General features: G+C 41.2%; 1 protein-coding gene across 1 annotated transcript in view; it reads left to right on the top strand.

Annotated features, from left to right (window-relative positions):
* The window catches only part of BFSP2 (beaded filament structural protein 2), a 63,189-nt gene extending 56,117 nt beyond the window's left edge, over positions 1–7,072 (top strand). The window contains exons 6-7 of the mRNA XM_006907239.1: positions 4,511–4,731; positions 6,827–7,072. Of these exons, the coding sequence (XP_006907301.1) occupies positions 4,511–4,731; positions 6,827–6,830 (225 nt within the window). The 3' untranslated portion in view covers positions 6,831–7,072. The remainder of the gene's footprint in view (positions 1–4,510; positions 4,732–6,826) is intronic.
* The last annotated feature ends 9,163 nt before the right edge of the window (positions 7,073–16,235 follow it).

The following is a 16,235-nucleotide window of genomic DNA, read 5'->3' as shown; positions in this document are numbered from 1 at the left end:
CTTCCCATGGCTGGAAGGAGACCCCTCCCCTCAAGTTGGCCCACTTCTACCTGATCCTCACCTCACACCCTTGGCACAAGTGAGGTGGAAGACATTGAAGCACTATACCCATGGAGAAGCCTAGATCCTTGACTCCTACAGCTGGGGTGATCTTTCCCACTTGCCACCCACTCACATTCAGAATAGTTTGTGTGGTGATATCAGCTCATCTACAGAAGTCACACCAGCTCCTTGAGGGCAGAGACCAGGTTTAATTACTTTTGTGTCTCCAAAGCACTTAGTACAGTGCCCAAAACAAAATGTCTCCAAAGTGATACCAATAGTAATAAGAGCATGCTCATATGCATTCTCTCGTTGGATCCTCATAGAAACATTGAGAAGTGGGCTGGACTTTGACTTCCATCCCATTTTGCAGAAGAGAAAACTGTCGCTCAGGGATTTACCCATTAACATAAGTAGAAGGTGGAGGAACCATGCCCTTCTGGCTCTACTTCTCTCCTAGACCACAGCCATCCTTTGGAATTGGGGATTGACACTCAGACTCTGGAATTGAATTCTGGCTCTTCTCTTCACCAGCCATATGACCTAAGATACCATTTTATCACTTATAAAGTGAGGGTCTATTTTGGTTATCATATCGATCTGTTGTGTCGGTGGCTTAAGACAACAGTAAATTGCTTGTTTACTCGTTCAGCAATTTAGGCAGAGTTCAGCAGAGATAGCTCTTCTCTGCTCCATGTGGCATCAGCTGGGGCTGGAATATCCAAGAATGGCCTCTTCAACTCACATGTCAGCTATGCATCTCTCTTTCTCTCTCCATATGGCCACTCCATGTAGCTAATTTCAACTGCCTCATGTCGTGGAAGTCTTACATAGTTGAACTTCCCTCAGAGTGTGAGCACAGAAGCTAACAGGCCTCTTAACACCTGGCTTGAAGGTTCCTGAACATCACTTAGACAGCATGCTACTGGTCAAAGCAGTCAGAAAGCCAGTCCAGAATCAAGAGGAATAAAAATAAACTCTATTTCTTGATGGGGCCATGGCAAGATCACATAGAGAAGAGCATGTGGGATGGAGATCATTGTCGCAGCTGCATTTGGAAATGTAATCTACCCCTGGACCATAGCAGAATTTACCTCATAAAGTCATTGGGATGATTAATTAGATAAGGCAGATCAAGCCCTTAGCACAGTGCCTAGCACCGAGTGAGCAGTCGATAAATGGTATCTATTATTATCACTATAAAATTATCATAACCACTAGTATAGTAACCCCAAGTTTGCATCATCTGGTCACCTCACTTAAACCCCATGGTCCTAATTTTTGGAACAAATGGAAAAAGAACTCACAACCACAACCAGAAGACTTAGGTGTAATGGCATGCTGGCTGTGCCCAAGACCCAAGACAGGCTGTCTCTGTCCCCTCCTGCCTCTGGCAGATTAGAATTTTGGTCACTGGTCCTTGCAGCCAAAGTTAGGAGCACAGACAGAGCCAGAATAGGTAGTACACCCTCTTATAGAATTCAAATGCAGCAGAGTTCATCCAGCCACCCTGTCATCCTCAGAGCAACCTATGTACACATAATTTCCCCCAAAGCTAACGTATGCCTCAGGCAACCAAGCTGATGAGGCTTTCAGCCCTTTTCCAGGAAGGCACCATTGATATTGGCAGTTAGGCACGGGTAATGTGCTTGAGGCCTACTGAGCTCTATGTTCAGTCAACCAGAAATCACGGAAGGTCACTACTTCGCTTCCTGGAGGGTTTATAATTCAAGGATACACCTTACCTTCAAATCTTCAGAAACTGGGGAATAAGTGTGCTTCTGTGTTCTGGCTTGCTTCTGGTAGTGTGTCGCTGACTGGGATGGGGCCTGCAGCAGTGGCCTGATTGCAGTCACTCAAGCATCTCTGTTAGAACTGGGCCAGGATGTCAGGGGTTTAAGTGGGAAAGCTGGGCTTGGACTGTGACAATAAAATGGGAAAGACATAGGACCACTGATGAGGGTTCCCATGAACCCACATTGGGCAGTGGGGCCTAAGTCATCAGAGAAAAAACCCAGGCCACATGGAGGAGTCCCTATGGACATGGAGCCAAAACTGTAAACAGATGACCCAACTGTGATTCTGTGAAATGTTTTCCAAATCACAGGTCCGATATTAATAAGTGCCACTCACAAGCCCAGCAATTTCCTGATAAACAAGGAAAGAACCCCCAGAGATGTCGGGGCAACGATTCTCAATGTCCAGGTGGCCATTTCTGTGTCCTCACTGCCATAGAGGGGATTTCAGATCCAACCAGATACTGATCTAGATTTACTTTCTACTGATCAGAGTTTGCCACCTGTAAATGTACCTAGGTTGGGAATCTGACTCAACATCCTCATGATCTATGGAATGAAGATTTAAATAAGATAATATGATGACCCCTGCTTAACAACAGCCATGATTCAAGATGGAGTCATAACCAGAAATCTTCCATTTCAGCCACAGTGATCAAAAGAGTGTGAAAAATCTCCTCCTGGGTGTCAGGGTACAGAAACTTGTTTCATCAAGATTTGACTTAATCCAATTTAGAAAGATATTTATATGTTTCTTATGTATTGTATAAAAAGCCAAATGCTAAATTATAGGTACACCATAATTACAACTATTAAAAATGTTAGACAGATGCACACAGTTTTTTAAAGGTATTTACTGGTCAGCCCTACAGTTTGCAGGGCCTGGTATATGGGAAAATGAGAAGTTTTCAGCCAAATGGGAAGACAGATAGGTAAGACAATAAGTGTACTATATTACAAGTGCCATCATCCGGGCAATCTATACACACAAGTACCTACTCTGTGCTAGGCACTATCTTGTCACTAGGGTTACAGAGACTTGATTCCTGCTCTCAAACTGTTCACTACATGGTAGAGGAGATATGCCCCTAAGAAACTCAGTACAGAATGATAAGTTCAAGGATATGCATGTGCTTGGGTAGCCATGGAAACCCAAAGGAGGGAGCCCTAACCCAGCCAGGTGGTGGTAGAGCAAGAGAGTGTCAAAGAAGGCTTTCTGGGTTGGTCGGTTATCCCTGAGCTTGGATTTGGGGATAAAAAAGAGCAAGCCAGATAAAGATGCTGGAGGAAACAGAAAAAGATGGTACAGGTGCAGCAAACATGAACCCAATTTACTCAGACTAGATGCGTTGACCACGGTGAGGGGCGGGGGCGATAAAAATGGAAAGATGCTGGGCCAGTTGTATGTGCCATGTTAGGGGCCCTGGGGAGCTGGGGGTGGGGGTTAAGCAGAGGAGATACAGGCCCAGATTTGCATTTAGAGCACGGTGGCTGCTATGTGAGGAATGCAGGACAAAAAGGAACTAGAGGGTGGGGACAAGCTAAGAGGCCACTAAGGTTACCCAGGTGAGAGGTGATAAGCATTGATCCTGGGCACTGGTGGCTGGAGAAGAGAGGGCACGAATGTGAAAATTTTTCAGAATATGCAAGAGCTGAACTCAATGATGACTGAATTTGAGAGGGGAGCAAGATCAGGGACATGTCCTTCCCCATTTTCTTGCTCACATGAGTTCACCAGCTGAAGCACAGAATACGATAAACCAACAGGTCCAAGGGGAAACCAGTGGTTCCATTTTGGATGCCTTGACTTGAGGTGCAGCTGGACTGTACACGTTTCCAGTAAGAAGTTCAATAGTGGGTCAGTGGTTAGGGAAGAGGTCTATGCTGGAAGTATCAATGCAGGAGTCGTCAGCAGAGAGACAACTAAAATCCTGTGTGGTAGAGACCAACTAACACAGGCCCAGGAGGCACAGCTCAGAAACAGGCTCAGGATGGGGCGATGGGGAAGCTAGAGGAAGATGAATTAATCAAAATGGGCTACTAAAACACTAACGGAGAAAACGCTGAGTATATCTAACAATGGTAATCTGAGAAAGAGTGCTGGAGGAGACAGCATTTTAGCTGAATGATGAATGGAGTTTTAGCAGTAGAGGAAAAAAGGGCCCCCCAGGGGCTGAGAAATTCTGAGCAAAAAGGCCCAGAGGCAGTTCAGAGAGAAAGATTTCTTTGAAGAAGCACCTGCAAACTGCCTGTCACCAGTATCTGTCTCTGTCTGTCTCTCAATTTTTCTCTCATTTTTCACTCATCTCTCTCATTCCTCCCTCTCATTTTTCTCAATCACTTCTCATTGTCTCTCATTATTATATCTCATCTCTCTCTCTCCCCGTCTCCCTCCTCCTCCCACTCCAACACCCACACACCTGCACATCTACCTCCCACCCCCAGCCCCCAGCAGAAAATTCAGTGAATTAGACAAAACAAGAGTCCAGCCTTCTAAGGAGGATTCATTATTTCCCCCACCGAGCCACCTACGTAATCCTGGCAAAGTCACTGTCCTTGAAGAAATGAACGAATCAAGCCAATTCCAACCCCGCCTACGGGCTCTGCCCTCCACCCTCTTCAAGGGCCCTGCCTGTCGGCCTTGGGTTTGGACCGTGTTCTTTCTTTTGTAGAAACGAGGCCTGGAGAACACCCTGCACGACGCCAAGCACTGGCACGACATCGAGCTGCAGAACCTGGGCACGGTGGTCAGCAGGCTGGAGGCGGAGCTCAGGGAGATGCGCGCAGAGGCGGAGCAGCAGCAGCAGGCGCGCGAGCATCTGCTGGCTCACAAGGGCCAGCTGCAGAGGGATGTGGCGTCCTACCACGCTCTGCTAGACAGGGAGGAGAGCGGGTTGGTCTTTTTTCTTCTTTAATTATGAAAGGAATACAACTTGTGGATTTAAAAATAATTTTTTTTCAGACACTATAGAATTAAGATAAGAAATCGCTCCCCAAATTCCCATACACACACACACACACTCCCACTCTGTGTCCTTCCAGGATTTTTCTGTTCATATATGCATATATGCACAAATATATAGACAAATATATATTATATATGTATGCATGTATACATATATGTGTGTAATCATATATATAGATATGCATATATGCACACATAGACATACCTCTATGTGTTCCTACTTATCTAGTACAGCAGGTCCTTGAATAACATTTCGTTCAATGTTGTTTTGTTATAATGTTAATGAGATGCCAATTAGCAAGAGATCAATTAGCAAGCATATGGTCAACTGGTTTTATTATTCTTTTCACCACAGTTCCATCAACCTATTGTTAACACTATGTGAGAACTTACCGTACATGCATGGCATCGGTTTAGAATGCTTTCACCTGCATATAATAAAGCCTAATTGACAGGGCTGTAAACCAATGCACCTGAAACTTTAATATGCACCTAAACACTCAAAACCTGGGCATTTCTTAAAAATGCAGATTCTGCTTCAGTACGTCTGGAGTAGAGCCTGAGAATCTTCATTTCTAACAAAACTCTCAGGTGATGCCTGTACTGCTGGCCCCAGACCACACTTTAAGCAGCTTGGATATAAATCATGTTTATTTAAGAATTCCAGAAATAAGGTGGTCTAGGCTGCTCAATGATTTCATTAAGGTTCCAAGCTCTTTTCTGATATACTGTCCCTGATATATTGGCTTTTCGTCTTCATCTTTGTCACCCATGATTGTCAAATGCCTACCACAGCTCCAGACATCATATCCTCGTTTATGACAAGAAGAAGGGGGAGGGAAGAGAAGGCATGAAAAAGGCCTTTCTCTCTTCTTTTATCAGTCAGTGAGGGAAAAATATTTTGAGAAGACTTCCAATGGACTTGGCCTTATTTCTTATTGACCGGAACCTGCTCACATGACCATACCTACCTGTAAGGGATTCTAGGAAAGCAACTATTTAGCTTTTCCAGCCTCCATAGTGGAGAGAGGCAAGGGGTAGGGATGGCATATATCCAACTATGTATGTATATGTGTGTATGCATGTGTATACGTACACATATATGTATATGTGCAGTCTTTTTAGTGGGTAAGGATTCCAGGAACATATGCATAAGTCTTGGGGCTTAGCTTCCTTGCCAGCTGTCTAAAGAAATCCAAGCCTTTATCTTATCATAATTCTGTATCTTCGTGTCTCCCTCCAAAGTCCCTTCTGTGGCATATGTTGAATAGAATATCAGCTCTAAGAGACAGCTTTGCAATTATATAGTCCAACCCCCATGATTCCAAAGAGAATACAAAAGACTCAGAGCAGAAAAGGAGTTGACCATGATCACAGGGGGAGGTGGAGGCAGAGCTGGGCCTGGGGCCCAGGTCTACTGGCTCTTTCCAAAGCACTCCCCTGAACATCTCTTTCCTCAGAAGACAAGAGAGCCGCATGGAAGCGGCCTAATCCTCTTTTCAAATGGAAATGTGTCACCCAGCTCCTTTCCAAACTGCCTTCTTACTGGATTGACTTCTATTGATTATAAAAGCTAGATGTTCCTAACAAAGCCGTTTTTTTTCAGATGCCTATGAACATCTGAATAAATGCATAAAACAGTTTTAAACAAATACAAAAAGTAGCAAGTTAGGCTGCATTTTCTTCAAGAATATAAAACACCATTTAGTGAATGCTGGCTATGTGCCAACACAGCCTTAAATCCTTTGTTATCTTCATTTCACCTTAAACCCTGCCAGGACTACATTATTTTTTCCCATTTTACAGATGAGAAACAACGCCTCAGAGAGCTTAAGTCATTTGTCCAAGGTCATACAGCTAATAACCATGAAGCCAGGATTTAAAATCCAACTGTCTTATTCCAAAGGCCAACTTTCCATGAGATGCCTGCCTTTCCTATAATCTTACTATGATATCGTTACTAATTTTCATCATCTATGGCTTCTCTCACAAAAAAAAAAAAAAATGTGCTTGTTTCTTTCAGCTAATGGAGAAACTTCCTCTTGTCATGAAGAAAATGCTGCCTTCCTCACCAAGTGACCAATGAAGTTCCTTGAGCAGTTTCCCCCAACCTGCCATCTACCCCCACCTACCTCAAGCTGGATTCCCTGGTTGATTCAGCTTGAGCTAAAAAGCTTTCCGGAAGTGGAGAGGGTCCTTCTGCCTTTAAGTAGTCTGTAGCTTGAGCAACTTCCCTTGTCCCTCAACAAATAAATGCTTTGTGTGCGGCTCTCAATCTGCCCACCTTGTTCAACTATCAGCTGAAGACGGATATCACTTTACCTGCCTGGCTGTTGCTCATGGAGCCATTCTTGAAGGCTTCTGGAAGGTTTCTTGAGCACAATGCTATCTGCCTCGCCATCCAAGGGTCAGCTACACTTGAATTTATCAACGTAAATATGATGCTTGGGCAAGAGTTGTGTTCACAGCATTCAAGCTTGCCACAATTTGGGGCAAAATAGTATTTACCAGAGAGGGGATTGGCATGCTGCTTTATTGCATGTAATAGAATTGCAAGCATCACAAAGCATTCAGACCTCCTTAATGTACTCTGCATGGGTATTATGTACGGACACACACATTTTACTGCTACTGTCAGAGCACCTCTTAATCAACTTAAAGGAGACTTTGATTCAAGTGTGTGGAAGATTAATTAGGTCGTGGTTGCTTACCTCACTTGCAGCCTCAGAATTGTCTTTCAGGGTCAGGACCTGGACCAGCCAAATATAGTTCCTGCATCTGCCACCTATCGAAGCAAGATTCCCCTGCCTTCTGATTAAAATTGAAACCACCACCTGTGTTCTAGCACAGGCACTCAGTGCCTCCCAAACCACACACACACACACACACACACACACACACACTCAACCTCAATTTGTTAATTCTTTCCACAAGCTTCTGTTGGTCCACCTGTCACACAGAATTACAGACCAAAATATCCATGCTGAATCTTTGTCCTCATAAAGTGCTAATCCAGACAGGGAACGTATCCACTATGGGCACATTCAAAGACACCCTCCTCTCAATACCTAGGGTTCCAGATAAACAAAAGAAATCTTATTTACCCTTAAGAAAGCTTAAAATAGAAGCAAGGTAAGAAACAGGGTCTCCTGGTTGAAATTGCTCCAACTGGTTTTCTGTTTGGCTTCTAGGATAAAGGAATTGTATTAAGTCACATGGGCAGGCCAGCTATTTACAGTTGCATGACATCTGTACATAATTCCGTTTGTTGTTTAAGACACAGAAATAGGCAAGATACCACCTAATGCTACATTTCATCAAAGCACCAATTCCTCCATAGCTGCACGCTCTGGGGGTGCTCATAATTAACCACTGGGTACAAGGGCCTCCCCAGAAGACACAGTGTGCAGCTGGCCCAGTTATGTTGGACGTACCATACCTGAGGTCTCTTTCTCGTTTTTACTTGTTACAATTAAATTTTTACCCTCCAGCCAAGACTGAAATCCCTGACCTAAACACAGTGGAGGGCCCCAGAAGGTCTGCCATCCAAAAGAGGTGTTTCTGTATCTGAATAGCCAGGAAGCTATTTCAGCCATTGGAAGAAGGGGAGAATGAATTTGCACCCCCACCTGACTTTCTATCAGACCACACACTGAGCCAGGCTGCACACACCGGTCTCCTCTGCTCTGTAACCTCAAGTAGCAGCTGCCATAAATCATTACGTTAATCATCCTTTGGCAGGGAGAATCAAGGCTGGCTGGTGCTTCCAGTTCTCAGCGTGGGTTTCTTGCTGCTAATGAGCCTTCATTAACAGACAAAAAAAGGCACTGCTGGTCCCCCAACTCCACCAGGGCCTTATTTAACTCTAGCTTCCTCTCACAACATCCAGTACAGTTACACTCTGGCAGTGGTCCGCTGACAGGTGGCAGGGGAGGCCACTGCTGTGTTGGTGTCAAGGACGGAGCATTTGTTCTGGGGCAGACCAGAGGGCTTCCGATGGACTTCTCCAAAAGCATGGACGAGCTTTATTTCCCTGCCAGGTAACTCCACTGGCCTCTGGCCTCACTCCTGGAACACAGTGTAAACTCGCAGCCAAGGCTGGCTTTCAGCCAAGGTCCTTAAGTCTCATCTTCATTATAATCTATAATGCTCCTGAGCACCTACTGGTGCCCAAACATTTTGTTGGTCTTGGGGACTTCAGTATAAAAAGAAGACACAGTTTCTGCCCTGGTGGATTTACAATCTCATTGGCGAGTCTACGTGTGCACATAAAAGTAGAAACAAAGCAAAGCAGGCAGAGCAGAACATGACAGTTTGCATGACTCTTCCATATAATTCAGTTTATCAGAGATGGCGTGAAAATAGACATCCAGGTCTGATCTTTGTCAATTTGGAGTAAGATGATTCAGCAAGCACCATGCTGGTCTCCGGTTATCTTTACTCTGTAGATATTCTATTTTTTTTTCCAGATTTATTGGATATAATTGACATACAGCACTGTGTGAGTTTCCGGTGTACAGCATAATGGTTTGATTTGCATATATCATGAGATGATTACCACAGTAACTTAATTAACACCCTTCATTTCATATAGATAAAAAAATTTTTTTTTCCTTGTGATAAGAACTTAGGATCTACTCTCTTAACAACTCTCCTATGTACTAGACAGCAGTGTTAACTGTAGTTGTCATGTCCTGAGAACTCATAACTGGAAGTTTGTACCTTTTTATCACCATCCAATCCCTCTCCCCCACCCACCCCTACCCCTGCCTCTGGTAACCACAAATCTGGTCTCTTTCTGTGAGTTTGGGTTTGTTTGTTTTTTTCTTAAGATTCCACAGACGAACTAATTTTACTTAGCATAATGCCCTCAAGGTCCATCCATGCATCCATGCTGTCTCAAACTATAGGATTTCCCCTTTTATGGCTAGATAATATTTCATTGTGTGTCTGTGTATATATACACAGAGATCTTTATATATGCATATACATATATACATACATACCACAACTTCTTTACCCATTCATTCGTCAGTGGACACAGGTCGTTAACATGTCCTGGATATTGTAAATAATGCTGCTTAATGCTATGAACGTGGGGGTGTAGATATCTCTTTAACATGATGTTTTCATTTCCTTGGGATATAGTCCCAGAAGTGGAATTGCTGAATAATGTAGTAGTTATGTTTTTCATTTTTTGAGAATATTCATATTGTTTGCCATAGTAGTTATACGAGTTTTCAATTCCCCCACTTCACCCCCAGCCAACAGTGTACAAGGGTTCCTTTTTCTCTACATCCTCACCAGCATTTATCTCTTGTCTTTTCAGTGCTGGCCATTCTAACAGGTACAAGGTAGTATTTCATTATGGTTTTAGATTCTCCTAATGATTAGTGATGTTGAGCACCTTTTCATGTACCTTTTGGCCATTCGGGTATCTTCTTTGGAAAAATGTCTATTCAACTTCTTTGCCAGAGTTTTAACGGGATAGAAGTTGATCCTTAAACATCTCAGAGATTAAGGTTGCCAAACCCCTTTGCCATGCAATCAAACATCCACATATAAATTTTGCCTCCTCCAAAATTCAACTACAGTTGGCCCATGGTGTCCACAGGGGATGGGTTCCAGGACCCCCCTTGGACACTAAAATCTGTCTGTAAGTAGAGATTTGAACCCATGTTGTTCAAGAATCAATTGTATTTGTTTTTTATTTGTTTGTTTTTGCTATCAAGTTGTGTGAGTTCTTTATATAATTTGGATATTAACCCTTTAACAAATATATGGCTTACAAATACTTTTTCCCATTCTTTTCATTTTGATAATTGTTTCTTTTGCTGTGCAGAAGCAGCTCTTTAGTTTGGTATAGTACCACTTGTTTATTTCTGATTTTGTTGCTTATGTTTGTGTCATATCCAAGAAATCATAACAAGGCCCATGTCAAGGAGCTCTTTTTAGAGAGTGTGATACCTTCCACTTTGTTCTTCTTTCTCAAGATTGCTTTGGCTATTCAGGGTCTTTTAAGGTTCCATATAAATTTTAGGATTGTTTTTCTACTTCTATAAAAAATGCCATTGGAATCTTCATAGGGATTGCATTGAATCTACAAATGGCTTTGGTTAGTATGGACATTTTAACAATATTAACTTTTCCGATCCAGGATGTCTTTCCATTTATTTGTGTCTTCTTCAATTACTTTCACCGATGTCTTATAGTTTTCAGTGTAAAGCTCTTACACCTCCTTGATTAAATTTACTCCCAAATATTTTATCATTTTTGAGGCTATTGTGTCCCAGATACTCCTTCATAGACCCTTACATTATCTTTTTTTTGTTTTGAGAAGTGGCAAAAGAGGATGGTGCCTTTTGGAGGCAATTCTAGCACCTTATCAAGGATTTTTGAACTTTGCAAATAAAAATATAGATGCCCAGGTAAATTTGAATTTAAGTAAACTACAAATAACTTTTTAGTAGAAGTATGTCCAATATATTGAGACAAGCTTCTACTAAAAAATTATCTGACAGCCGATATCCTATCAGACAGAAATATTCTGTACCTGATATTCCCCACCTAGTTTTCTGACCTCAGATAATATATGAAGGTTGTCCAGCACTTCTGGTTTGGATATGCCAACATACAAGAAGGGGAAGGACTCCCCAGGCTATGTTTTTGCCCCATCTTGCGTGATTGGAAGCTTGTTCTCCTGACACAACAGCACAGCAAGTCCAATCATGTCCAAGAAATTAATCAGCTAGTTGAGTGAAGAAATAAAGCAAACATTTTCCAGCTAAAGCAACTGGCTTAATTGGATCATATAGACTGGTAACTTTGAACAATAGGTTGAGCAGGAACTAGAGTAGATCTCAGCATAGATGTGTTATGCCGCAAAGTCAACAGAAATCCCAATTTTCTCTGTTATTCCTAAGAGGAAATATTTCATTTTCTCTCAGTCCTATGGAGAGTAAAAGGTAATTCACACCACAGGCAGTCAAGCTTTCAGTTTAATTCTGGGATTGGACACAACAACCATGCGACATTTTAGGAGAAGGGGCTTTGCAAAGTGGATGAGCAACAAACTATTGAATTTCTTTGGACAAATCATAGGTACTTTGTTGTTTTGTTTTTTAATTTTTTTTATGCAGCTAAAGATCTAATTTCCAGGACAGGAAAATATGTATAAATGAGTTCACAATTTTAAACTAAAAAGCCTACTTGGCAAACCTGACTAGATAATTAAGACAAGTTGATGCCAACATTCTTTATGGTAATTAGTGATATTATGGGTGCTTTCAGAAGGAAAAAAAGTGGGGGAGGCAGGAACCAATAAACTAGTGGTAGGTTCAGCACCTCATTCAGTTACTGGTGGCCAAGAGAAAAGAGACTACAGAAATATGTAGGGCAATAAACTGTCCTGGAGAAGTGAAATAGTGGTTTTACATACTATTTTGAGAATTCAGTCTGAGCAGTTCACCTGAGTAATCATCATGCTCAGTAATAGAAAACTCTCTCCAAGATTAAAACCTATTCCTCAGTAAACATCTATTCAGCCCCTGTCACATGTCAGCACTACACTAGGTGCCAAGGAGATGGAGAAGTACAAAATGTGGACCTGACTTTAAATAATCTAGATCAGCACTGTCCAATAGAAATAGGATGAAAGCCTCATACGTAATTTTACATTTTCTAATAGCCACATTAAAAAAAAAAAAAAGGAAAAACAGGGTTAAACTGGTTTTAATAATATATTTTGCTTGATTTCATAAATTTTATAGTTGAAAAAGCAGATTCACAAGCCCAACTTGTCCAAACTTACTTAAACGTTTTCCAATAACTGAATTAGGGATTAAAACATTGTTTCCTTTTGATGTTTTTATCTATATTGACAAAACTGATTCATATTTTTTAAAGAGTTTATTTGACTTTGAAGCAAAAGCATATGTTTCAAAACCACTCCTGTTCAAGTTAAGTAAATTCACTAATTCTTGTGTCTATTCAGTATTGTTAACATCAAGTTTAAGGAGATATTACATAAATTGAAAATCAACTCTAAGTTTATAAATATAAAAAAAACTTAAAAAATTTTTATAAGTTTTATAGGGCAAATATTCTATACTACTGCAATTTTAAAATTAAAAATTTAATTAATTAAAATTAAATAACATTTAAAAGTCAGTTTCTCAGTCACACTAGCCATATTTCAAGTGCTCAATAGCCACACATAGCTAGTGGCCACCATATTAGATTGTGAGGACAAAAGTTGCATAGAGATGGGTGGGATGTGCAAAGGGCTTGACCAGCTTGTGAAAACAGTCGAGGTTGTATTTGGAAGAAGTCCTGCTTTCACTTCCCCAGATATGTCTGAAATGCCTGGAAGGCAGGTATCCTTGAGTATCCTAGGTATGTATAAATAGAGTGGCTGCCATTCCAACAGTTTTACAGGCCTCCTACTTTGCTTGGGTAATCCTTCCGCTCCACTGCATTGCTTCACATAGCCAGCTCTCTTGGAAGGAGTTCCCCTAGCAGAACTCTTGAGCCTCCTGAGAACTTAGGTCTTTTGTTTTATGTCACATTCCTCTCCTTTCCTTGACCTTTTAACTACACAAGCCCTGGAAGAGATAAGCTGAATCAAAATTAGCTAGCATGACCTCACGTCTAGCCTCTACTTGCTCAGCTAAACCATTCTGCCAGTTTCTTCTCTCCCTCATGGTGATTTTCTCTCCAAGGTCTCACAGCCTCTTTCTCAGTCTAGCTTCATCAGGAATTAATTCAACACAACCATTTCAGTTCTCAGACAGAAATGAACCCCATATCAAGGCTGAATTCACGTTCCTTCCTCAGCCTCCTGCAAATCAGGACATGTGACCAGACATCTATTTCAATGTCCCCAAATATTTCCTGAGTTTTAAGAAACTCCTGAATTATCAGTAGTAGTTAGGGGGCTAATCTCCCCAGAGTACAAGAAGGACCTCTAGGGGGCAATGTTGTCCAACTCCATAGGCTTGCCTACAGATCTCAGCTGGATCCAGCCTGCATACCCTGTTATATACTATGTTCATGGAACTTAAGGCATTATTGATTATAAGATGCATCATTACTGGATGTAACACTAAAAAATAAAACCACTCCAAGTGGAAGCTTACTAGGAGATGCCAGATAAACTGAGACAGGGGTAAAGGCCTTAGTATAGGGGTAAATGAGAAATAAGAATACCTTAGTACCTGTTTTCATTAACAGAGAATTCTGAGAAGGATTTTCACTTCTATGAAAAAAATCTCTTAAACTAATGCAGGTCTTTCAAAAGTGAGGTGATGTAATGCAAACTTTCAGAATGCAGGGAATACTGTTCGCTTCACATTTTAGCTTACAAAAAGTTTCACAGGAACGCTCTACTTTCAGATAGCAGGGAAAATCTGTAACAGAAAAAGATAGCAAGGAAGGGACATGCAAAGTGGGACAGCAATGGAAGTTGCATGTTTCAAATTTGCTAGTGGGTAGAGGGAGGGAACATATCTTCCCTGATCATTTGAACCCCAAGTTCTTATGCAGGCTGTGGTACTAACCTGTATAGTCCAAAAAAACCTCAGACAGAGAATTCTATTTAAAATGACCTCCTATTATTGAGTACTTTGGCAGAGGCAGAGCCCAAAGATTATACAATTTGGGGATATCTTTAAGAAAATGAATAAGAAATGCCTTATTCCTGAAAATTTTACAAAAACACAATGATCATATAAAGCTGTAACTGGGGATCCTTGCAAGGTCTTGGAAGAGTACACAAGTGAAGGGGCTTTAAAGCTTCCACTTCATCAGTCTCAGGTAAATCTGTTTCTGCCCCCAAGCCACAGGCAGAAGCAAACAGAAATTTTCTGCAAATAAACTCAATTTTAATCCAATGGGACAGCAATAACACACCATCAACTGTTATCATATCCTGACTTCAGATATGTGAAACAATGTGCTTCTTAGGATCAATAAAATATAGTATTTTAAAAAGGAAAATTGTAATATAAATTTTGGCCCCAGTTTGGCCATACCAACAATGACAGTGACAACGATGATGACGATAGCTACCATTTATCAAGCTCCTATGGTATGCAACCTTTTTAAAATGTTTTTCTCTGCTCTTCACAAGACCATAGTGCCACCACGAAAGACTTGAAGATGAAGATGGTGGTTCCTATCATATCCACACTTAACTCTCCTGTTTGTCAGTGCACAGGTCAGGTGGGCCATGGAGAATGACTGGACGTTATCACAGAGTAATCAAATAGCAAGGTAATCACAGCGAGATTGCAGAGGTGGTATTTTTACCAGAGCAAATCCACACAGTTCTAGCATCTGGTATGCCACTATTAGCCTAGTAAATGCTTTTCTCCCCATCTTCTCCTGGCCCTCTTGGCAGAGAGAACAGCGTACCCTTACTGTCTTGCCTCAGGCTATGTCAGCTCTCCTGCACTTGGTCATAATGTAGTCTAGACAGACCCATAGAACACCAAGATGAGCCATTACATGTTTTCACCATGTTAATTGGATGTGGTGGGCCCAAAGGAGCTAGCACCTGGGTGCCCTAGTAAGGCACAAGCATGCCAGAGGCTGGGAGGTAAATCCTGAGAACCATCGGGAGCCTGCTGCATGGGTGACACCTCTAGGAGTCCAGTGGTCTTGGGTTTGTTGGGATAACCCTTCTAAAGTGAGTACATGTACTTTACATCAACTACCATGAGGAAAGAGGCACAAAACTTGATTTTTCAGAAGCAAGACGATCCAGATTTGGCTGTGAACTATTTTAACTCAGTAACCCATAAAGCTACAAGATTTGGGTTTTTTCTTTTTAACTTTTTGTTTTGACATAATTTTAGACCCAGAAGAGTTGAAAGAAGAGTCAGAGAATTCCCATATACCCTTTAGTCAGATTCCACAAATGTTTATGAGAGAGAGAGAATCCAAAAATCTTAATGCAGTTTTAAATTTTACTGACTTTGTAAGTATAAATGCCATGAACTTACAAAAAGTTATTTTAAAATATTTAAATTTCTTATGTACTTATTTAGCTTTAGAAATTTTGACTGGCAAACACTGAGACACAAACTTAAAATTAAAAATTTAGTATTTAAAATTTATAGTATTAAGTAATAATTTCCAATTAGCAGACTTAATTTTTTAGAATGGTTTTAAGTTTACAGAAATATTGAGCATATTTTACAGAGTTCCACTATACTCCCTCTCCCACCAAGTTTTCCCTATTATTAACTTCTTACATTAGTGAGGTACATTTGTTACATGATTGTTATTTTAACTTGTAATACCCTAATGACATATGATGTTGAGCATCTTTTCATAGGCTTATTTGCCACCTGTATATCATGATTGGTGAGATGTCTGCTCAGATCTGTTGCCCATTTTTTAATTGGTTTGTTTTCTTACTGAGTTTTAAG

The sequence above is a fragment of the Pteropus alecto genome, unplaced genomic scaffold (genome assembly GCF_000325575.1).
Source record: "Pteropus alecto unplaced genomic scaffold, ASM32557v1 scaffold92, whole genome shotgun sequence".
NCBI classification, from domain to species: domain Eukaryota; kingdom Metazoa; phylum Chordata; class Mammalia; order Chiroptera; family Pteropodidae; genus Pteropus; species Pteropus alecto.
Note: the sequence above shows the minus strand (reverse complement) of the source record. Positions and strands in the feature narration are given on the sequence as shown.